The 25583-nt window shown below is 43.1% G+C and overlaps 1 protein-coding gene across 1 annotated transcript; it reads right to left on the bottom strand.

Annotated features, from left to right (window-relative positions):
• Positions 1-23142: 23142 nt before the first annotated feature.
• MAGEH1 (MAGE family member H1) lies at positions 23143-24619 on the bottom strand. Its single transcript, XM_033108159.1, has one exon. The coding sequence runs from the start codon at positions 24338-24340 to the stop codon at positions 23681-23683; it is 660 nt and encodes a 219-aa protein (XP_032964050.1). The 5' UTR covers positions 24341-24619; the 3' UTR covers positions 23143-23680.
• Positions 24620-25583: the final 964 nt, after the last annotated feature.

Here is a 25583-nt window from a genome sequence, read left to right as displayed (position 1 = left end):
GTAACCAGTGAGCCATTAGCCATGAATATAACTGCCGTGGCTAGGCTAGTAGCAAAAAGAAAATGGGGGGAGCTAGCAAGAAGATGGTGGCTGAGTCTGCAAGCGGCACAGTGAGGGTTGAGAATTGTGTTGCTCCTGGTTCCTGTGTCTCCAACCCAGCCACCAGTGAGAGTATAGTGGTATGACTCCCCTACCTATGGCTCCGTGGGTGTTCCTCTTTGGCCTAGCCATATCCTGCCTTTTTGTGTGGGGAGTGGGAGCTGAGACCCCGCCGGACGTCCCGCACGACAGAAGGGGAGGGGACAAAGGGAGAGGCAGAGAGGGAGAGAGAAGAGAAAATTAGTTTAAGATATGTGTGTCCTGACATCATCTTCTGACAAATCCTGTAAGTGGTGATATTAGATGCATGGGATAGCTGGATACAGAGTTGGCATGTGCCAACTACACAGGGCCCATTTTGACTGTTGGAAGACAAAAACTTTACTGCAGTCCGTGAAGACACTTTATTCAGAGTGGATGTGGAGAGATCAGACCCATGTCTGCACTTTTGAACCTCTCACAGCTGCCACTTGCTTTAGAAGTGATCGAGAATACGTCACCAGCCTCATGGAAGGGTGCAGAAGGCAGCTGAATGTTTGTTGTTGAGCACACCAGAGTCACTCTAACTGGGATGAAGGGATGTTGGAGCACATTGGTCTGCAAAGTAGGGTGTGCACACATATGAAGTGGGTAAGAAGAGCTACTGAGGTGTAGGAAGAAAACATTAGAAATTCTAAGCACATTTATTTATTTATTTATTTGTCTATTTATTTCAGATGTACAAAACAATGTAATTGTTAGACATTTATACCCCTCTCAAAATGATAACTGTCCTCTCCCAATCTACTACGCTTCTGATATGGCACACAGGATCTGATAAGCATATTTATTTTGTATCACAGCCTTTCACACTTTTAATTTTAATGTATGTTTTATGATAAGCATTGTATACTGATATAGTGTCACCAGTCTATAATTTGCAAATTAATATATCTACGTATGTTGGAGGTATGTGTTAAAAATCTTTGATCACTGGAGCATGTATTAGATTGTCAGGGCTGCTGTAACAAATGACCACAAACTGGGTGGCTGAGAACAACAGAAATGTATTCTCTCACAGTTCTGAAGGCTAGAAGTCTGAAGCAAGGTGTTGGCAGGGCCAGGTCTCTCTGAAGCCTCTAAGGGAGGATCCTTCCTTGCTCTTCCTAGCTTCTGATGGTTGCGGCAATCCTTGGTTTTCCTTGGCTTGTTGATGCATCGCTCCAATCTCTGTCTTCATCTTTGTATGGTGTGTTCCTCCATGTGAGTCTGTGTCTCTGTGTGTTCTCTATTTTATATGAAGACAACAGCCGTGTTGGATTTAGGGTCCACCCTAATACAGTTTAGCCTCATTTGTGCTAATTAAATCAGCATGGACCCTATTTCCAAATAAAATCACACTCTGAGGTTTTGTGTAGACATGAATCTTGGGGGGAGTCTACTCAACCCAGTACAATGTGTAAGGGAGAATGATCAGAGACTTTGGTTGCAGCAAATGACACTGGGCACCCATCTTGGAGTCAAGTCTGAGTTGCAACCATATCTCAGGAGGATCCACAAATCTAGCAAGAGAACCGTCCAGTAAGTAAGCAGTATTCAAGAAAATTTCCAGTCAAGATGGCAGGAGAGATAGATGCTGTGTTTGCCTCCTCTCACAACCACATTGAGGTGGCAACTAAACTGTCAAGCAACCATCGTTGAGAATGGCCTGAAATCTAGCTCAACATAGTCCTCCACGTAGGGACATACAGAAGAAGGCACCTTGATACTGGTAAGAGGGTCAGAGATGCAGAACCATAAGGTACAACACCTGCATGTGGTTTTTAAATATCAGGAGGGATATCTCAGCTGCAGAGCTCTCCCCAGAGGAACAAGGCATCCCAGCCCCACACCAGACTCCCCATCACAGGGTTCCAGTTCAGGGAAAAAAAGTCCCCACAACTTCTGGCTGTGAAAACCAGCAGATATTGTGACTGAGTGAGACAGAGGGTTGCTAGAGTCCTAGCCATTCCTCTTAAAGAGCCCACGCACAGACTAACTCACTGGCAGACTCACTTGCTCTGAGCTCCAGAGCTGGGGCAGCAGTTCAAAAGGTGCCAGGGACATACTATGAGGAAGGGAAATGTCTGGCTTCATGCTGAGGGCTGGAGGGGCTGTTTTCTCCTGGACAGAATTGCTGGCAGAAGCCATTATTTCTTTGTTGAGCCCTCACCCCTCCCAGTGTGTGGATAGAGGCGGCTGCCATATATGGGTCTCTATCAAACATAGCAGCCCTACTGTTCACCCTGACTTGGTGATTTCCTGAGACCCCACCCCACCCAACTAGGGGACACATCCAAGCCACTTCCAATGGCTTTTCCATACAAGCGGCCTGTTTTTGCTCATGCTGTGGACTTTCCTAAAATCTCTCAAAGGTTCACAAAACCCAAACAAGCAATGTCTGGCCTCAATATACCTCATACCTCATGCTGAGCAGCCCTAAGCCCAGCACTAATGGAAGCTGGCCTCGCTTTGCAGCTTGGCCTCTTCCAGGCACCTCCAAGCCTAGTGAACATGGAAGAAATCTGCAGATTGCTCTGTGGCTAATGTCAGGTGACTCCTTGTAGGGCACACTGTGGCTGAACTTGGCCTGCAGTTGGGTCCCTCCCAGGAGGCCCCAGGGCTGGCACACCCAGTGGCTGGTTTCAGACTCATCTAGCGGACCTCCCAGCTGCCTCTGTGGGCAACAAACCCAAAGGGCAGAATGGGCAAGTACCAGAGTCCTGCTAAAGTAAACTCTGCCCCTTAGGGTTAGCTCCTTCACTGTCGTCATGGCCAGTCCTCACAACCAATCAGTCCGATGGTCAATCCTTTCCATTGATGTGCAAACAGCAGCCAAAGCTCAGCTATAACAGGAATGCACACACAACACACACAAGGGACACACCTGAAGCACCTGGCTCAGGTGATAAGGGAAATTGCACCACTGGGCTTCACAGGATACCTATTACATATGACCACTACACTAAGTCTGGGAGATGTAGCAGTCCTACCTAATACACAGGAACACACGGAGGCAGCCAAAATGGGGAGATAAAGAAACATGTCCCAAATGAAGGAAAAGAACAAAGCTCCAGAAAAAGAACTAAACAAAATGGAGACAAGCAATTTATCAGAGGTAGAGTTCAAAGCACTGGTTATAAGGATGCTGAATGAACTTAGAAGAGGAGTAGATGAACTCAGAGAGAACATCAACAAAGAGATAGGACGCATAAAAATGGAGATAGAGGGGCCAGCCTGGTGGCTCAGGCGGTTAGAGCTCCATGCTCCTAACTGAGAAGGCTGCCGGTTCGATTCCCACATGGGCCACTGGGCTCTCAACCACAAGGTTGCCGGTTCAACTCCTCAAGTCCTGCAAGGGATGGTGGGCTGTGCCCCCTGCAACTAGCAACGGCAACTGGACCTGGAGCTGAGCTGTGCCCTCCACAACTAAGACTGAAAGAACAACAGCTTGAAGCTGAACGGCACCCTCCACAACTAAGATTGAAAGGACAACAACTTGACTTGGAAAAAAGTCCTGGAAGTACACACTGTTCCTCAATAAAGTCCTGTACCCCTTCTCCAATTAAAAAAAAAAAAAAGTTTGTCACAAGCATAATTCAATGCAATTAAACACACACAATGTTAATTTTTTAAAAAAAGGAGATAGAAAACACAAAAAGAACCAGTCAGAAGTGAAGAATACAATAACTGAAATAAAAAATACATTAAAAGATGCAGAAAAAACATTTGACAAAATGCAGCAGCCATTTATGATAAAAACCCTTAAGAAAGTAGGAATAGAGGGATCATATCTCAACATAATAAAGGCCATATATGATAAACCCACAGCTAACATCATACTCAATGGGGAAAAGCTAAAACCGTTCCCCTTAAGATCAGGAACAAGGCATGGTTGCCCACTTTCTCCACTTCTATTCAACATAGTGCTAGAAGTTCTAGCCACAGCAATCACACAAGGAAAATAAATAAAAGGCATCCAAATCGGTAAGAAAGAAGTAAAATTGTCATTATATGCAGATGGCATGATACTATATATAGAGAACCCTGAAGACTCCACCAAGAAACTATTAAAGCTGATAGATGAATTTAGTAAAGTAGCAGGATACAAAATTAATATTCAGAAATCAGTTGCATTTGTATATACCAATAATAAAACATCAGAACGAGAAATTAAAAAAACAATCCCATTTACAATTGCTTCAAAGACTATAAAATACCTGGGAATAAATTTGACCAAAGAAGTAAAAGATCTGTACTCAGAAAATTATAAGACACTGAAGAAAGAAATCAAAGAAGATACAAATAGATGGAAACACATACCATGTTCATGGATAGGAAGAATTAATATAGTTAAAATGCCCATACTGCCTAAGGCAATATACATATTCAACACAATTCCTATCAAACTACCAATGGTGTTTTTCACAGAAATAGAACATATAATCTTAAAATTTATATGGAACCATAAAAGACCCCGTATAGCCTCAGCAATCTTGAGAAATAAGAACAAAGTGGGAGGTATAACAATCCCTGACTTCAAATTATACTACAAGACTACAGTAATCAAAACAGCATGGTATTGGCATAAAAACAGACACATAGATCAATGGAACAGAATAGAGAGCCCAGAAATAAATCCATGCCTATATGGCCATTTAATTTACGACAATGGAAGCAAGAATTTATGGTGGGGTAAAGACAATCTATTCAATAAATGGTGCTGGGAAACCTGGACAGACACATGCAAAAAAAATGAAGCTGGACCACCTCTTTACACCACATACAAAAATAAATTCAAATTGGCTTAAAGACTTAAATGTAAGATCTGAAACCATAAAATACCTAGAGGAAAATATAGGAAGAAACTTCACAGACATTACCCGGAGTAAGATTTTTACTGATATATCCCCTCGCGCAAGGGAAGTAAGAGGAAAAATAAACATGTAGGGTTACATCAAACTGAAAAGTTTTTCACAACGAAGGAAACCATCAACAAAACAAAAAGGGATCCTACTGAATGGGAAAAGATATTTGCCAATGATATATCCAATAAGGGGTTAATATCACAAATTTATAGAAAACTCACTCAACTCCAAAAAAACAAACAACCCAATTAAAAAATGGGTAGAGGACATGAAGAGACATTTTTTCTAAAATGACATACAGATGGCAAACAGACATATGAAAAAATGCTCAACCTCACTAACCATCAGAGAAATGCAAATAAAAACCACAATGAGATACCACCTCACCCCAGTCAAAATGGCTATCATCAGTAAATCAACAAACAAGTGCTGGCGAGGATGTGGAGAAAACGGAACCCTTGTGCACTGTTGGTGGGATTGCAGATTGGTGCAGCAACTGTGGAAAACAGTATGGAGGTATGGAGGTATCTCAAAAATCTGAAAATGGAACTACCTTATGATCCAGCAATTCCACTCCTAGGTATCTATCTGGAGAAATCCAAAACTCTAATTCAAAAAAATTTATGCACTCCTATGTTTATGTTTATTGCAGCACTATACACAATAGCCAAGACATGGAAACAACCGAAATGCCCATTGGTAGACGACTGGATTAAGAAACTGTGGTACATTTATACAATGGAGTATTACGCAGCCATAAAGAAGAAAGAAATCTTACCATTTGCAACAAAACATGGATGGATCTAGAGAACATTATGTTAAGTGAAATAAGTCAGACAGAGAAAGACAAATACCATATGATCTCACTTATATGTGGAATCTAAAGAAAAGAATAAGTGAATGAACTAATCAGAAACAGTTTTGGAGACAAAGAGGAAAAACTGAGGGTTGCTAGATGGGGGGGTGGGGATAAAGGGGAAGATGAGGGGATTAGAAAACAGTCAGTAACCACAAGATGGCCAAGGGGTTATGAAAGTTAATTTGGGGAATGTAATCAATAATGTTGTAAAGATTTTGTAGGGTATCCGATGGACACTTGTCTCATTAGGGAGACAACCTCAGGGAAGATGTAGATGCCTGATCACTGCACTGTACACCTGAAGCTGAAGCTGAACAATAATGAATGTCAACTACAAGTTTATATATATATATATATATATATATATATATATATATATATATATATATATGTATATACTTACAAGAAGCGGAGTATAGCATTAGGACTAGAGACAGTGGAAGTGTATTGGCTGTGTGCGATGTCAGCGGGATAGTGGATGGAGGAGGGGGGTTGACACAGTGTGAGGGATATAAATGATAAACATCTAACTATTACTTTGTTTTGTGTACCTAAAACTAGTAATAAAAAAATACCCACCCAGCCTAGAATTAAAATTCTGCTAATAGAAAGGTTGAGTACAAGAACATGTATGTCACACAACAGAGTTAATTAAAAAGAAATTATTGGAAAGGTATTATGATATGAAAAAGCATAATTAACATGTTTATTTTAGTTAGCTTCTGTCCATCAAAGGGCAATTTAATTCCAAAACACAGAACCGCTTCAAATTTAGAAAATATAATTTAATGACATTGAAATGAGTATTTTTTAAAAAATCCTGTTCATCTAGTGGATAGAAAACCTTGCTCTTACATGGTATATACTTTATGTCAATTTTGTGCAGGAAAATAAATTTGGCTAATTAATTGCTTTAGCTCATGAGTTTTCTATTCATATCTAGAACACTCTGAGTTTCCAGTGTTCAATCTTATGATTTGTTATAAATGGAATGTATTTCAGAATATTTTATCCACAGGTTGTGCTGCCCTAAATCTCAACTGATTTTGGTCCTCAAACACCACGTTCTTGATTTTGTTGTTGTTGTTGGCTTTCACTTTACCACAGCTACTGGAAAATATACTTCAAAGGGAATAAAGATGAAATCAAATGAAAAAAAGAAAGAGAATACATTAGAGGGACTCAACAGTAGATTAGATGAAGCAGAGGATCGAATCAGTGATTTAGAAGTTAAGGTAGCAGAAAATATGCAATCAAAACATCAACAAGAAAAAAAGAGTCCAAAAAAAAAATGAAGATATTTTAAGGGGCCTCTGGAAGAATATCAAGCATACCAACATTCGCATCATTGGGACACCAGAAGGAGAAGAGAAAGCAAGGAATCCGAAACCCATTTGAAGAAAAATGGCAGAAAACTTCCCTAACCTGGTGAAGGAAATAGACATAGAAGCTCAGGAAACACAGAGTCCCAAACAAGATGAACCCTAATGGCCCACACCAAGACACATCATAATTAAAATGCCAAAGGTTAAACACAAAGAAAGAACCATAAAAGCATCAAGAGAAAAGCAATTAGTTACCTACAAGGGAGCCCCCAGTAGCTGATTTCTCAACAGAAATTTGCAGGCCAGAAGGGATTGGCATGAAATATTCAAAGTGATGAAAAACAAGGACCTATAACCAAGAATAATCTACCCTGCAAAATGATGATTTAGAATCGAAAGACTGATAAAGAGCTTCCCACACAATAAAAAGCTAAAAGAGTTCATCAATTCCAAACCAGCATTACAAGAAATATTAGAGAGACTTTTAAGAAGAAGAAAAAGAAAAAAAAAGATTAAAAAAATAAATAATCAAATGATAATAATAACTGCATATCTATAAACAATTACTTTAAGTATAAATGAATTAACTGCTCCAATCAAAAGATGGTTTGGATGAATGGATAAGGAAACAAGACCCTTATACATGCCTACTTCGGATCAAAAGATACTCACAAACTGAAAGTAAAAGAATGGAAAAAGATAATTCATGAAAATGGAAACAAAATAAAACAAAAAAGCTTGGGTAACAATAACTGTACCAAAGAAAATAGACTTTAAATCAAAGGCTATAACAAGAGATAAAGAAGAACCCAGTAATCCCATTTCGGTATTTATCCAAAGAAACCCTAAACACTATTTCAAAGGGACATGTGCATCCATAAGTTCATTGCAGCATTATTTACAATAGCCAAGATATGGAGGTTACCTGGGTGTCCATCAGTGGATGAATGGATAAAGAATAGGTGGTACATATGTACGATGGAACATTACCCAGCCACAAAAAAGAATGAAGTGTTTCCATTTGCAACAGCTTAGATGGACCTAAAGGGTATTGTGCTGAGTGGAGTAAGTTAGACAGAGAAAGACAAATGCCATATGATTTCACTTACATGTGGAATCTAAAGAACAAACTAAACAAACAAATGAAACAGAAACAAACTCATAGATACAGAGAACATCTTGATGGTTGCCAGCTTAGAGGGAATCTGGGGAGATGTGTGAAAAAAGGGTAGGGATTAAGAGTGCAAATTGGTAGTTACAAAGTAATCATGGGGATGTAAATTGTAGCATAAGGAATATAGTCAATAATAGTGTAATAACTATGTATGGTGTCAGGAGGTTACTATACTTATTGGGGAGATCACTTCGTAAGTTATACAAATGTCAAATTGCTGTGCTGTACCCCTGAAACTAATATAAAATAATATCGAATGTCAACCGTAACTGAAAAAAAATAAGTAATAAATTTAAAATTTTAAAAAATAAAACCGTTATATGAAAAAAAAGAAAAAATAAAACAAAAGCAGTTTTCAAATAGCATAGCCACATAAGCAGAATACAAAGAACAGCACTCAGACTGAGGCTGTGTTTGTACTGCCACCATTATATCGGTTAAGCCACACCGTTTCCTTCAATCCGCAAACATCATTTTATAGAGGAAAAGAAGTATGTAGAACTTTGAATTGACTCAGTAATTGCCTGAAATGAAGCAGCCCAACTGGAAGAGTGTGAAGAATCTTCATGAAATGTAAGTGGTCATTCCTGGTCTGCTTTGGGTACCCATCGGAGTGTGTACTCGCAAAGCAGGATTAGCTATGGAAAACAAAGAAGTTGTCTTTGAACAACAGAACATACTGTATATATTGAAGTTTGAGATTCTGTTAATAGATAGCCTGTGTAAATGTGCCTCCCTGTCAACTTCTTGTGTGTATATCCTTCTCGTGGTTTCAAATTTCACTTAAAAACCGGCATATCCCATATTAGCATTTTAATCAGCTCACAAATAATGAAGTATGATGCATATAATATTTAAGAGCAAAGTACACATTTTGGACTTGGACAGACCTGGTCTTAAATCTTCTTTCTGCCATTTAATAGGGACCTTGCATGGCCCTGTAAAGCTACCTAGCCTCTCTGATTACCAATTATCTCATCTGGAAAATATGGGATTACAAATCCTATCACATAGGGTTGTGGTGAGGGTGAAATTATATAATATAAATGCATGCCAAGAAAGTCATAGGTGCTCGATTAATATAAGCTGTAGCTATGAATTGCATTCCTTTCTCATTCAAAAATCTGCCCCAAGATCAGAGAGAGAGCATCAGAGCATCCTAGCAATTTCTCTAGCTTTGGTATTGCACAATTTTTCCTTCACTTAATGGCGTATTACATGTGCCCCCTCAGCTTCAGTCGTCTTTATATTTTAAAATATTCTTTATCCTTCCTTTTAAGATGAGTGAGGTAATATTCTGCTGCCATCTGATTTCTTTGTGGGAGTACCTCACTAACTTGAAAGTGTTTATCATCACTATCATTGACATCTTTTCCAATAGATGCTCAAAAAGAGTCATTCACTCACACACCTAATATTTTTTGACTGTTGAATATGCACAAGGTACCATTATAGGCACCTGGGTTATATCAGCAAATAAAGTAAATCAACCAACAAGAGCGTCATTCCATGGAGCTTGCATTCTAGTAAAATGATGATGAGAGGATTGACCCCTGGACTCACCCTTTGGCCATAGATAGACTCTGCTGTGGTTTCCAGAGGAATCAGACAGGACAGGACAGGTAGGCTTTTTTTCCACCTTGGTGGGAACATGACCATCGTCATAACACTCTTTCTTATTTGTTATTATATATTTAATAATAAGAAGAATTATAACATCTGCTTAACACATCCCTTGCACTGTACAAAGCAGTTGTATGTACTGTACCGTGTTAAATCTTCCTAGCCATCCTGTTGAGTAGGTATTATCATTGGTACATCCATTTTACAGTTGAGGATGCTGAAACTCAAAGAAGTGAAAGGCTTTGTCCACTGTCACACAGCCCAGTGAAAATGAGGAAGTCAAACCTTCTGATTCCAAATCCCAATCTTTCCCAAAGGGTGTAAGCAGTATAATCAGCCCCACACCTTGAGGATTGAGAAAATGAATGATCATAGACCAGAGATAGCAGGGCAGGGTGTGTGTGTGTGTGTGTGGTCACGGAAAGAGAGACTCACCCAAGGTTTACTCTCATTGTGCAGAGCTCTTACTGGCAGTAAGAGCTACACTCTTGAATATGCAGGACACGGAAAGATAGCCGTTTCCTACCTATATACTTATTAAGAGATGAGCACCCTCTATAGTTTGCCAGAGATGGGTGGGACTGGGATGGGGGTAGAAAGGAGTTTGCAGCAGCCAGTCCAACCTTGAATTCTCTGCCTGCAGAGAGAGACATGACAGCCCCTGAGTTTGCTACCACCACTGGCATCCAAAAGCCATGAACATCACTTTTGGTGGTGATTCCTCCCTCCAACGAAGCAGTACACAGCAGGGTGCAGTGGAAGGGGAAGGCTACTGTAGTCCATGGGTTCTTGGTGTGGTAAATAGGGTGCATCCCATTTTTCACCCACTGCTTTCCCATCTCCACTTTGGTGCCAACTGCACTCATGGAGCTGTTTTCAGCATGCATGTGGGAACACAGATGCTGTTGTGGCTAGACTATGAGTTACTTTGAGGGAAACCCTAGCAGAGAGGTCTAACTGGGTCTCTGCTGTAGCTACAGTTTCTTCCACTTTCCTGGCATGTCCAGTTCTGACAATTTCCTTAAAACTGACAATTCAGAGGTATTATTTCAACATCTATATCCTGGTTTTATTCTCATATAGTATCATCACTCATCCACATAATTCTTGCCAGGACTGGAGAGGCACACAGGTTCTGATTACAAGTCTGGCTGGGAAAATTGGGTGACATGGTTTTCCTGGTTCTTGGGCCTCAGCTCTGGCCTGGGCAGACCCATTTCCAGCCACTGGAGTGGAGGGGCATTCCTCCTCTGCAAGCAGTATAAGCTGGATGACCAGGGCTCTTTGCTGTTGACTTTCTTTAGGAGTTTTCAACCCATGTACTTGTTAGTTATAGGTCCCAAGCCTCTTATCAAAGGTTGACATGACATAGACTGAAGTTTACTGAGGGGATCAGTCTGATTACACAGAACTGGAGGAAGGAAAGGGGTGCTGGGAGACCCCTTGGGAGTTCTAGCAAAATCTTTGCTGTGTTTTTAGCTTCAGGTCACAAGGGAAGGATTCCACTGACTTCCCTCCTCGCCCCTCTCTTTCCTCCCAGATACCTGTTTGCTGCTTTGCATGCTGATCTCCTATTCCCTGTCTTGGCATGTAGGTTTTTGTTATCTTTCATCACCCCCTGTACACCTGTGCTCTGTCTTCTTTCTGAGTAAGAATTCTTGAGACTAGCATTTGAAGAGAACAGCAGATATATCTGCTTTCTCTTTGCAGCTACATTCCAAGAGGGTAATGCCAGCAGGGGGAAGCCTCAGAGCAGGGACAAGAAGCAGGGAACAGTGAACAGAAGGAGCTGAGAAGCAGGCTGCCTTATCTCTGACTTTTGGAGCTTTCCAGGCTGAGTGCCAGGAACTGGGATCTCTGTGCCCCAGGGCTCCAGAGATGCTGTAGGTGCCACCTACTCACAACAACTGCTGCTCAGGACCTGGAGCCATTTTGCCCACCCTCAACATTCTCACCCTGCCATTTCTGTGGAAGGTGTCTGTGTGTGTGTGTGTGTGTGTGTGTGTGTGTGTGTGTGTGACAGACAGAGACTGTCAAATCATTAGCTTCACAACTTCGTATTCTAGACCTGGGAAGAGGGAAGAACCAGATACTTAGAAATGAATATTTATCCTTTTTTCTTTCTCAAAATTTAGAAGTTTTGATAAACATAACTTGCTTCTTCTCATTATGTGTGTGTGTGCACACGTGCATGTGCACATGTGCACACATATGCATGTGTGTTTGTCTTAGTGAGTGTACTTGGTTTTGTAATGTGTATTAGTGTCTAGGTATGTGTGCATGTGTGCATTTAGGGATATTTCTGGGCATTATCTGAAATTTTCTCTCTCCGTGTGTGTGTGTGTGTGTGTGTGTGTGTGTATAGTGTACTTGTGTGTGGCATGTCTGACTATAAAGTGCCTATGCATTTTTAGATATGTTTGTGGGTATGGAAGTATATGTTGTGTGTTTATGGGGTGTACATATAGCAAGTGGGCTCCTGATCGTTGTGTACATCTGGGTGAGTGTCTGTATGCTTGGGAATGTGAGCCTGTACGCACATACTCACAAGTAAAAATTGGATAATGCCTCATCTAGGAGATTCTAAACATATGTGAGGTGGCTATCTGCAGGTGTGGGGGTATATGTGTGCACTTTTACAGAGAGGTTGATGCCTATCTGTATGACTTCAGAGGCAAGGTGGATTTGTCACCTGCTGGGGGAGAGGGAGGCTTACTTTATCACTTCTGAGACCCAGGACATGCCTGTCAGAACTCCTCGATCAATATGCTGAGAATGAGAGCTGGGGCTCTTGAAACAGGAAGGGACTGCAGAGAGGTTAACAGCATCAGAGGAGCATATAAAAATAAGAGTAGTTAGGCTTCCAGGACTGAGAGCACAGAGCAACTGTGTCAGGAGCAAGCCTGAGGGTGCTAGAATGGCCCATGGTACCCTGGCTTCTGTGAGCTGCCTCAGGGACGGGGGTGAGATGAGCAGCCCAGATGAAAAATCAGACGTGGCAGTGGACAAAAGGAAGATGTGTTATAGCCAAGACGCAGAGAAATTTTGGGGGAGGGTAGACCCTACCAGAGAGCAGAATATGAAACAGGTTCTTAGGAAAAGGAGACCCCGCAACAGGTTGGGCTGTGGTGCCATTTTCCACTAATCTTAGCCTGAGGGTCAGATTTGCATAGACTAGCCCCAAGCCAAGCCCTCAGTCTGTGTGGCTGAGGTGTTCACCAGCCTAAGGTGATATGTGAACTGACTTCGATAATCAGCTTTGGGACAAAGAACAATTCTATCCTGATGTTTGTAGGGTCCTATTTTGCTTATTGTTTGGTCTTTCCCATTGCTCTTTAGTGCAGTCCCTTGAGGCAAATAATAATTTTGTCCTGTATGAATGGAGGAGAGGAAAATTCCTCCACAACAAGGGTGGGATACCAGAGTTAGGAAGCAGCCAGCTCCTCTGAACTGCCCTGGGTACACATACAGAGAGGCAGCTGTGATAACTCTTCTCCCCCCAACTATGCAGTTCCTGCTCAGCGATGCATTAATATGTGTATGTGTGAGAGTACGAGTGTGTGTGAGAGAATGAGAGAGAGAGAGGGAGAGAGAGAGAGAGAGAGAGAGAGAGAGAGAGAGAGAGAGAGAAATAAATGTTAAAGAGAGATGGGGGAGGGGAGAGAGAGAGAAAACCAAACTCTGTGTGTGTGTGTGTGTGTGTGTGTGTGTGTGTGTGTGTGTGTGTGTGTTCGCTGCAAACTTCCCAGATCAGGGTTTTAGAGCTTTTAAATGCCTGGCGCATTGTGTTGGAGATTGAGGACTTGTTTGCAAATAACCTTGATTGGAGGGGAGGAGGGGAGTTGGGGGACTGGTATCCTGAGAGGGGCAGAGCTACTTCAGAATCCACATTTTCATACAGAGTTGGGGACAGGGCCATGCCACGCACCTCCACCTCCACACAATGCTGCTTGGCTCTGGCATCTGGGCCCTGGTAGCTGTGTCAACTGCTTGGGGGCAATGTGGACATCACCAGGGTCATTGCCTCATTTGGAAGCAACACTGAAGCTCTCTCAGGGACTTACAAGTTTGCTTGTTGGAGACTATAGTGAACAGGTAGGTCTTGATAGCAATTTGTGTCACACTTTTGGGACTTTCAGACACAACTGTGGGAATCTTTGCCAAGTGGGCTGATGATGTCAACAGTGAAAATAAAGGGGGCTCTGCATTAGGGAACTTATTTGTATTAATGTACAGAAAACTGGTGTAAATATTTATAAATACGTGTATATAGCATTAAGTATGTCTATATCACTATTATTATCATTTTTACTATATTATAATTATCTTCCTGAGTATGCATTGAAAGTATGCACACAAATGTTAGCACAGGTAACCTCTGGATGTTGGCATTAAGGCTAAATATTTCCTAAACTCTCTGTGCTTCAGGACTTGCAGAAATGTGTACAATGAGCATGAAGTTTTCCTACAAGCCTAAAATCCAAAAAGCTACAAAGTAAATTTCATCCTTCCTTGTCCGCCAAGGCCCAGAGTAAGTCTTGACTACTGTGATATCTTGTTTTTGAACTCCTGTACTACTTCTTGGTGCACACAACTCTGGATGCTCCGTCAGCAATCAAATCATTTGGTATTTTTTCTTTTTACCGGCAATTTCTTGTTAATCTCCTTTATGATAAGAACCATATTTTGTAATAATGCCCTCGGTATAGCAACTACCGATTGAATATCTCTGATGGGCCAGACAGTGTGCCAAAGCAGAAGGGATGAAACCGCAGTCTCTGTGGACATTTGCTGCTTCACAAACGTGTGTTACCGATCTGCAGTAAGTACAGAATTTGAAAGTACATGGTTAGAAAATTCTATAGCATATGGCGAGGATCTCTGTGATATTCAAAAACCTTGGGGTTTGTATTTTGTGTGTCTTTGTCCTTTTTCTTCTTATATTAGTTCATTTTCCTTGCGTTATACAAATGTATTGATCCATGAGTGATTGACGTGAGAAAAAGCAAAAAGAAAAACCTATCTAAACCACAGATAGTTTTAGAAGCAGCAGTGTAAGGGCTTTGTGAAGATCAGCTGGTTTATTTTCCACAATGTGTCTATACGGTAGGAGGCATTATTCATATTTTGGTGATGTGCACATTATTCATGTTTTTGGTGATGTCACAAGTTTGTAACTTTGACTAGGTCCCCAAGCTATTATTGTGTAGACACCTTGGGTTTGGGACCAACATATTTCCACTCAACTTGCATAGTGTACCTCTGCTACCGCTCCATTGGTGCCCAGCACTTGCTTATCTTGTCAGGACTTCAAAAATGTCAATTACACATTTTTGGCTTTTCCTCACCTTAGAACATTATATGAGGCCAGACCTCAGGACCAGTTCAGTGACAACATATATTGCAGGGCTGGGAGCATCTTGGAGGAGCTTATCTCTGAAAAGAGGGAAATGGTTTCCAATGTGTTAACTAGAGCACTGTTTGAGGAAGAAACACAGTAAGATGATACTAAATGTCCATTTGCAGAGGAGTGGGAACTTTAAGACTTTGATTGCAGTTTCTGGGTCAGGGATACTAGAGGTGGTAGAAAGTGGGTGTGTGCCTTGGAGGAGCTCATCTACAAAATAAGCTGCCCTCCAAATCTGGGTCTCTGATGGTTCCAGTGCCTTCTCTTCTTCCTTTGCTCCTTTCTTCTCATGGAGTCTGAACTCATTCACTGGCTCAGATCAGCCACATAATTATTCTTTTCCCGGGATAGGCCTGGACTGTGTGACCTGAGATCCAATTCTGTGAAAGCCTTATCTGGCCTCAGGCTTACCCGACAGATGAGGCTCCACTTCACTGTGAAGCTCATGCTTCGGGCCATATTAGATGAGATCTTTTGCTAGACAGGTTGGGTAGGGAGTATGGAGAAGACAGAATGAAGCCAATGGGAGGAAGCCTCCCACAGAGAACAAAGAGATTGTGTGCATGTGTGCAGCAGTCTAAAGGATAGTGTCCAAAATGGCACAGTGGCTTTTAGTTTGATCAGTGTTGTTAATGTCCTCAGGGAGTGACTATCCTGGCTTGGTCAGACAACTGGTCTTCTGGTGGTAAGGATGTGCTAAAAGTCAAGAAGACAGTTCTGTGTTCTGGGATGTTGCTTCCACTTGGAGTTGGGCCAGTCTTCCCAGGTGGGGAGGGGGCGTTCTTTTTTAAGCAAGTCAAGATCACAGGTGCTCTGCCACACTCAGCCTGACTCAGGATAGAGCTCCAGCACTGAAATAGCAGTATCATATAGAAAACGGAGGCAGGTGCTTGGACATACAGACTGGCTGTTGTGCAGTCATTCAAAGCAGCTGTGGTGCAGTGGGGACGCTTGTTACCAGTGCAAGGGGCAGCAAACGTAATTGCATACTCTGATTTGCCAGCAGGTCTGAGCCTATGGTTATGACTTCCTTGAGAATCAGCTAAAAACTTGGGTTTTAAACTTTACTCCTCCAATTATTTGCTAAATGCCCCTGGCCAGTCCATCTGACCCCTTTGTATAGCACATCTCTAACTTGTAAAATGGAGATCATGATATAACCTACGTTGAGTTGTTTGGAGTATAAAGTGTTTCAAAGGAGCTCTGAAGTGTGCCTGGGCACATAATAAACAGATTCTCAACAGACACGGAGTTGCAGCAAATAGGCAGGCGCCTGACCTCAGCTAGAGGAGTTTGTCGGTGGCGGTGGGTTGGGGGAGGGGGGCAGGAAGCCTAGCTTACCTCCCAGGAACCAGTTAACTACTTGATTTGCAATTCTTTGCGCATGCTATAGGCCTCCTCATTATGCAAGGTCCAAGTGCCCTCCTGCTTACTCAAAGTGCTCCAACAACTCTCTCTGCCTCCCCTGTGCTGTTGATTTTACTCCTCTCCGCTGAGCACCTCGGTTCAGCACAATGCTGTTTCTTCTATCTGAAGTCAGTCTTCTGGTTCCCTCTTCCCTTACCAGATACTGCCCGATTTCTTTGCTTCTCTTTGCAACAAAACTCCTTTTAAGACACACCTGTACTCACTGACTCCTCTCCTCCCAGTGTTTCTTAACCTGTCCAAAGCAGGCTTTATCACCCAGTCCTCCCATGAATCTGCTCTCATAAAGGTCACCAGGGACGTCTGCATTGTTAATTCCAATGGTCAACTCCCACTGTTCCTCTTATTTCATCTGGCATCAGCACTTTGAGCATAGCTGACCACTGGCTCTTCCTTGATACACTTCACAGGGCTAATGAGACAATACACTCTCAGCTTACAGTACTAGTGACACCTTTTCAGTCTCCTCAGCTGGCATCTCCTCTTCTCTCTGATCCCTTTATGCTGCAGGTCTCTGACCATGATGTTTTGCTCTTCTGCTCTTCTCTATGTACTCTCACTCCCTAGCCAATCGCCTACAGTCTCATGGCTTCTTAGGCACACAACTTTTCAGCCAAATTCATGACTTCTATACAACTGAATTGTATACAACTGCCTACTCAACTTACATGAGTGTCAAAGAGACATCTTAATTCAATATGTCCAGAACTGACTTCCTGATCCCCTCTCCTACCTATATAACCTACTCCAACCACAGCATTCCCCCATATCAACTGACCATCATTCCACTCTACTAATTGCTTGGGGAGAAAAGTGGAGTCAGGCTTGACTGTTCTCTGACACTCCACACCCAAACCATCAGGAATTCTGTTAAGTCAACCTGAAATATACCCAGAAACTGAGCAGTTCTCACCATATCTACTGTTTCCAGGATGATCCAAATCATCATCTCTAGCTGGACTTATAGCAATAGCTACCTATCTTGTCTCCCTGCTCCCACCATTGCCTACTTTCACTCTGTTCTCAACACACTAAGTATTCAAAGTGATGCTGTCAAAAGGTACATCAAATGGTGCTACTCCTCTGCTCAATCCCTCACTGCCTCTCTCCTGCCCCACACATTTCATTACCAACAGGAGCCATGTTTCTTAAAATGGCCTACTAGGCCCTACATAAGGTGGGATTCTGTTAATCTCTTTGACCTTATCTCCAACTCTTGTCCTATTTACTTATAATGTGCCAGTCACAGTGGCTTCTCCACCCTTCTTCCTCAAACCTGCTAAATGCTCCTGGGCCTTGGAGCCTTTGCACTTACTGGTTCTTCTGCCAGAACAATATTTCCTTTACATATCAGCAAGGCGAGCCTCCTCACCTTCTTCATTTCTTTGTTCAGATGTCACCCCTCTAATGAGGACAACCCTGCTCATCCGTTAGTATTGCATTTAATACTCCTTTATTCTCTGGCATTTCCAATCCACCTTTCCCTGTTCTCTGTGGGCTTACTACCATCACTCCTACCACCACCACCAACCAGAGTACTTATCAGCTTCTGAGGTACTGTATATTTGTTATATAAAAGGTTTACCATACATGAGAGCTTGTGATTTGTTCATATATGTACCTCAGGCAACTGGAACCGTGGCTGGCACAAATGGACCTTTGTAAATATGTGTTAAATGAGTGAATGCATGATTTATTAGATAATCTTAACATCCAAAACAACGTAGGTTCAGTTATTTTTGAGACTTTACAAGCTGAGAATGAATCAAGGGCCTCCTTGGTCAGAGTTACAGGAGGGATTTCAGGCACTTCTTATATATTACTTTTGAGATAACATTTGCAAGGGTGTCATTAGTCACAAACACTGAGTCAGAAGTTGACCAGTCAAGAACTGGGCCTGATTTTCACCAGCAGTTTATGGGCTTTACCCTCTGCTTTAAAACTATCCTGTGTGAGCTTTATGACTGTTCAGTGTTGAGCAGTACAAGCCTAGAATCCACTATTCCTCCTAAAACCTGTTCTCCAAGCTCCGGATGGCTTCAGAGTTATTCTTCTTTCTAGCTTTGACTGAGTGGAGACCTTCCTTTGTGCAAATGTCCTCACACAGATTTTCAAAGAAATTCCATTAACTCTTTGATGTTTAACTGTTTCACGGGCTTGCAAGCCCTGGAGTAACCTGTATAAAAGTTTCACTACCTCTTTATACCAATCACCCTTCTCTACCACCACCACTACTTCAAAATCATTTTCTTCAGAGAGATGAAATTCTGTACATCTGCCAAAAGAAGGAGACAGAGGGGTCCTGATCACTACTCACCTCACAAGGGTGCATGTGAGCCTAGGCAGAATCCATATCTGCCTTTCACCATGGCCATGGTCTGCTCTGCCTGTGACTGCTGAGGCCATGACCACAACACTGGGTCCAAGGAAGACACCCCTCAGCCTGTTTTTTTTTGATACCCACTGCTTGCTGCTTGTGTTTTACCCCAGGAAATCTACTCTGCTCAAGGTAAGAGTTCTGCCAGCGTGTTGTACCTTCTGGATTGGAAACAGCATCACTGAACAATGTTGCAGACCCAGAAAGTTTGCTGTTTGGTTGACCCACTGTCCGATAACCAGGACCTATGATTTGAGGATTAATTGAGTGTTCAGGGTGGTAAAGTTTCTGAGCAATGTGTCGTGATGGGGGAAGATACACTGGTCTTGGAAAGAAATACTCATTCTACACTTAGCAACCCCTCAAGGATACCTGGTGATTGAGGTGGCCACAAATCAGAATGAAGGGACATCCACAGCTAACCCTCGAATGGCTTCTTAACCTTATTTTCCCGTGCCTCTTCACCCCACCTCAGCATGCTCCTTTTCACTTTCACCCTGGGTCGTGGTGGAGTTTGAAGACAGAAGATTTCCCCAAAGCTGGGTGGAGCCCCAGACACCCTGGTGATGCAATCTTTGTTTTAGTGTAACATTGTGAGCTTTAGACTTGGCAGGCCCTGAGTTCATGTCTAAGGCTGTCATTGACCAACCAGGTGACTCTAGCAACCTGAGTTTCCTCCTCTGTAAACTTGGCCTGGTGATGCCTACCCTGCTGGACTGTTGCAAAAGTTAGAGACAATGCATGAAAATAGCCATCAAAGTGACTGGCACAATTTAGGCACACGAGATGGTAGCTGCCACTCTTGTTATGCATTGGGGACTTTTGGACTCTATCCCTGAGCTTCCTGAACAACTGGAGGGTTCTAGGACCCAGAACCCCAATCCATTTCAGAGGCATCCTGGCAACTAAAACTGCAGCTTTTCCTCTCACTTTGTGGAAACTGCTGGGGTGGGGCCCGCTTAGGTTGCCAAGTAACACAGCTAGAGGCTCCCAGATGAGAGATATTTCTCATCTGCATACTGCTCAAAGCTCAAAGAATTTATGGAAATGAAACAATTAATATTCTTTTTCTCACCACTTTCCAGAAGCCCCTTTCTCTACTTCTCCTTCAGCCTTGTCATCCACTTCACAGGCACTGGAAATCTACCCCTTGTTCAGCACTTACCTAATCAAATGAAGATTAACTCTTTACCATACCAATGTAGTGTATTGAGAGGTGGGGGGGAGTGGGAGACACAGTAAACCTCCTGGGCCAAGGGGTGGGGAAAATGAGCCTGGGCCACTGATTGCTTCCTTGCTGGACTAGGGCAGGTCACCCAATCCTTTGTGCATTCCTGTGACGCCTCCTGCTTGAGTTCTTCAGGATTCCAGCAGTCATCTCTTTTATAGTGCAGCATGTGGTATACTCCTACTCTTTCTCCCTTTATACTGGGTACTACTGGTTCTCTGACTGAATTAAGCTTCTGAACCCACACTTGCAAATAACCATTGTAGATCATTGGATGATTATTCCCCACCAGAGCCAAAGAAAACATGGATTCAGTTAGGTTTTGGAAGGACATTATTTCTTCCCCTGAGCTAGCTGGTGCTTCCTATAAATGGGGGTGGGGGGAATGGCGGCTGCAGTCTTACTGACCTGGTAGAGATATGGCAAGCCCCTGGTACAGAGGGGATACTTAAAAAATCTTTGCAAGCTCTCCCACTTACTAGCTAACTGACATGGAGCTGTCTGACTTCAATGAGCCCCTTTCTATAAAAGGGGAGAATTTAAGGTTAGCGTTGTCCACAAATGGTTTTGAGGCTGCAGTTGGGGTAACTGAGAACTGTCCCACTGAATTCACCAGTTTCTTTTGAAGACAGAGACCTTGTGAGTGTATTGGCACACACAGATGGACAACAGGGTGGCCTATAGGAAAGCACTCTGGATTTGCAGGGAACGGACTTGGGTTTTTTTTCTAGAATATGTCACTCGCCACCCCTATAGCTCTAGACAGGAAAGCCACTTAGTAATCTGAATCTCAGATTCGTAACTTGTCTACCTCTGGAGGTGGTCTCGGTAAATATGGCCCCTCCGTCCAGGGCCAGAAATAAGCCTTTTGATTTCCTGCAGCCTGTTTCTGTTATACTGCCTGAATCTTATAGAAGGCTCTCATTATTTTCTTGTTTGCTGAATGAATTTGAAGCTGCTGAGGGGCGTCATAGTTTCTCCTTTTGTTTGAAGCCGCCTTTGCCTGCAGGCTTATATCTATGGGTCCCTGAGCCTTTGCCAGAAAGTAATTTGCTAGCCTACCCTGGCCCCGGGGACTTTACTTGTACACACACCTGGAAGCAGGGTAAGACTGAAGACAAAGAAAGAAGGTACCCTGGCCACTAATTTGTGTGTGATAGCTGCTCCCTCTAAGCCCTACAAAGCTAGGTCAGGCATCCTTCCTTGGTGCTTCCTATTAGTGGACTTCATACAGTGTTTAGCTCTAGGGGTAAATGTGGTAGGCTTTGGGGGTGGCCAGAGCTTCTTATGCGTGTTCTTTGCCTGTAGCTGATAAGAATGTGAGGGATGGCTCCTACATCTCCACATTTGCTGTGGGGTGAGGTAGAGGATTCTGTAGGCCCTGGTGATACAATGGATAGGAAGGACATTGAACTCCTTGGTACAATGAGGTATGAAATTGTGGAAGTTCCTGGAGGTGGGAAGAAACCTGATACCACTTGACTTACATGATGGGCTACCATGTGAGGTAGCCCTCTGGACTTACCACACTGGCTGAAGGAGAGTGAAAGTGCTAATTCTGACCTGCTCTCTCTCTACACACACACACACACACGCACGCACGCACGCACGCACACACACGCACACACACCTCACTTTTAAAACAATTTGTATACCTTAAAGAATTGTACTTCCTGAGAGAAATGCCAGGTTACCTCTCAGAGATGCCCAGGTTGAATCTTCCCTCTGATTCACCCAAGAGGCTTTCCTTTTCTGAAGCCTTTTATTTTTCATTATTCCAGGATTATTATTATTATTAATCATTTTGTTCTCATTAAAATCAGCCATAACTCCCACCCTTTGAGATTCTAGCCCCTTCTCACCTCTTCTCCATCTCATTTCCTTTTCTCTACTTTCCCCTTGACATACCTTAATAACTCAGTGTACTTTCCCCCTAATGACCATGCAGCCTTTACTACTTCCATATTTACTCTTTTCCCCATCTCCAATATTATTTTCAGACCTCATGTCATCTCACCAACAATTTTCTGACAGTCACACCTTTTTAATTTTTGTAGTGCCTCATAATGTCCTTTTTCCTGCAACCACCCCTCTCTCCTCTGCCCTCCTGTCAAACTGACTTAAGTGTATTTTCTATTTCCACAGCACGCTATGATGTTCCTTTCCCTTTGCCAATGCCCCCTCCCCAAAGCTGAGTTAAGTATCCAAAAAGTACCTAATATACAATATTTTCATAGTACCCTGTTTCCCTGAAAATAAGACCTAGCCGGACAATCAGCTCTAATGCGTCTCTTTGGAGTAAAAATTAATATAAGACCCGGTCTTATAGTAAAATAATAAATATAATACCAGGTCTTATATTAATTTTTGCTCCAAAAGACGCATTAGAGTTGATTGTCCGGCTAGGTCTTATTTTCAGGGAAACACAGTATGTTCTGATGCCTCTTTCAAAACCCCCCAAGCTTATTTAAGCATCTCTTGGATTTTCATAGCGCTCTGTGATGTCCTCTTTGCTGTCCCACCCCCAAGACAGGTCACATTAGCTTTCCCACATTTTCATGCACCTCATCCTCATTCCCTATGATAGCGTTAACCACACTGCCAGTTTATATATTTGTCTCTCCCATGTAATCTAGAACATTCTTTATAACTGAGTTCTGTGTGCTAAGGAGTATCCCCAGAACATAGACTGGTACTTCACACATAACCAGTGGTCAATAAATGAACAAGGTGTCCTTGTTATTATACTTTTATTTTTTTCTATTTTCTGCAGTAACTAAGCAAAATCGTGATAGTTGTCAGTCTTCTTTACACAACAGCAGACACAAAGGTTTTCAGAAAGGTCAGACATGTATGAATCCCCCCATCCTTCTTTCACATTTTACTGGTTATTTCAAAGTTTCAAAGAACAGCCTATTTGAATGATATAAAATATGTACCAGATCACGGAATATGATGGAAAGACTTCATTATATAATGTTAGAAAAACTGTGACACTAAATCTCAATGACAGAAAATAAAAAAAAATAATTTTTCTCCAATCATATTTTAAACATATTGTGACCTTAATCAACACTGTATTAAAATGAATAAAATTTTACAATATACAAAGCAGATGCTCTATTTCGCAGTTAAACTATTAGCACTGATCACAAATACCAAATACAGTGCACCCCCTTCCCCATAATATTCAATTCAGAACCCAAGTGATATACTCCTTGGGGTACCTATGAAGCTCTTTCCAACCCCCCAACACAACGGTCTGCGCCAGATTTCCCTAAGGAGCAGAGTAACTCCTACCACCTGAATTGAGAATAGCCTCAACTTCTGCATCATCATCTGAATCCCAATCATAATTACATGGCCAGTCCTTGGAGCATCGGTTACGCACCCTTGCCACAAAATGCATGACTTTCAGCTTGCTCGATTCCACGTGTGCTCGAGGTCCCCAGAAGAACTCGTACTCTACAGGACTGCTACGGGGCACTGGCTTATAAATCAGGTACCCTCTGCGCACGAACTCTTCTGTGACGACCTTCTTTGGATCTCCAAAGATGCTGTGCTGCCGGCCCGGCTGCATCCCCAACTTCCCCAGCACTTTCCAGACCAGGGCCTCCTTGGCGCTGTTGCCCATGATGAAGATGAGGGCTAATATGGACATCAGGAGACTTTTCTTCGTGCCTTGAAAATTGCTCCGGGCTACCAAGGGCTTTTGCGCTTGAGCAGTACTGGAGGATTCCTCGGGGGTGGAAGAGGCCTCCTCCGGAGTGCTCGGATCTTCCTCCGGGCCGCTCAGATCGTCTTCGGGGGTGCTGGGGACCACAGAAGCGGCCATTGGGGTCTCGGAGGCTTCTGAGGCCTGGATCTTACGATTGTTACGGTTCTCTTCTGCGGCTCTTGCGTTACGGCGGCGCCTACTCTTTCGTCCCCGTGGCATGTCTCTTGCTAGGGGCGCTGAGCCTAGCAAGCCTAGGGAAGGATGCCTGTAACCTCTGCAGAAAGCAACTATCTCTACCTTAACAAGGGGCTGCCGCTGAAGCCACCAACGTCTAGAGTCTTTGTAGCAACAAGCCAGACGTTGTCAGAGAGAGCGCTCTCTCCCACGCAAACCGACTTGCGTGAGCAACCGCCGCCTACAATCGCCCCAGCTGCAAGCGCGCGAGAATGCCGTGCAGACTTGGCTCCGCCTCTCCTGCCACGCACTCGCCTAACTCTAAAAAGGAAGTGGACCGTTCCCCCACTCAGACTTCCGCTGTCAGATAGGAAAAGAGGCTGGCCATGGCAGGGGTGGGACTAGAGCAGAAATGACGGAATGACGGCTAGGGATTGGCAAGGTCCGGGGCAAGCAGGGGAGAAATGCTTAGGGCAATTCTCTCTCTCTCTCTCTCTCTCTCTCTCTCTCTCTCCTCTCCCTCTCCCTCTCCCTCTCCCTCTCCCTCTCCCTCTCCCTCTCCCTCTCCCTCTCCCTCTCCCTCTCCCTCTCCCTCTCCCTCTCCCTCTCCCTCTCCCTCTCCCTCTCCCTCTCCCTCTCCCTCTCCCTCTCTCCCTCTCCCTCCCTCCCTCCCTCTCTCCCTCGGAGGGGGAGTGTATTCTTGAAAGGAATCAGGTAGTCCCAGCTCTCCTTTGTGTCTTGATTTACACAGCGCATTCATTCTCTCGCCCTGTTTTCAGAACGAATTTACTTTTATCGTAATTCGTGGGCTCATCTAAGACCCAGAAAAGATGGGTACGGCTGAAGTGCTGGGCAATAAGAGGAGGTGGGCCTGCAAAAGCGAACAGTGTACAAGAGGTGCAGAGCCTTTAAAATGTTTTATATTCATGGGATTATTAAACAGGGCACTGATTGAATCTGACTTGCCTTTGGAGAGCCTTACAGAGGAGCAGACTATTGTCTGGCAGTTCACTTTACGAAGCAATTAGAGTAAGAAGCGAGAGGGAGTGAACTGAGCCTTAAGGTGGTTGCCATGGGGATGGAGAGGCAGAAAGGCATTTTAAGGGTGATGATTGACTGGCTTTAGAGACTAATTGGGTGGAAGTGGGGAATGGGGAAAGGGTGGTGGAGTGCAGGTTGGCTCTGAGGTTTCTAGGCTCCAGCCTACCTGAATACCTGATTTATTTTGCTTCTTTCTTTCATTTGGTAATCCGAATGTAATTCGGAGCATACTCTGAATGTTACTCCA

This window comes from Rhinolophus ferrumequinum, chromosome X, assembly GCF_004115265.2.
Source record: "Rhinolophus ferrumequinum isolate MPI-CBG mRhiFer1 chromosome X, mRhiFer1_v1.p, whole genome shotgun sequence".
NCBI lineage: Eukaryota > Metazoa > Chordata > Mammalia > Chiroptera > Rhinolophidae > Rhinolophus > Rhinolophus ferrumequinum.
The sequence above is the reverse complement of the archived record's forward strand: the minus strand, read 5'-3'. Positions and strand labels throughout refer to the sequence as shown.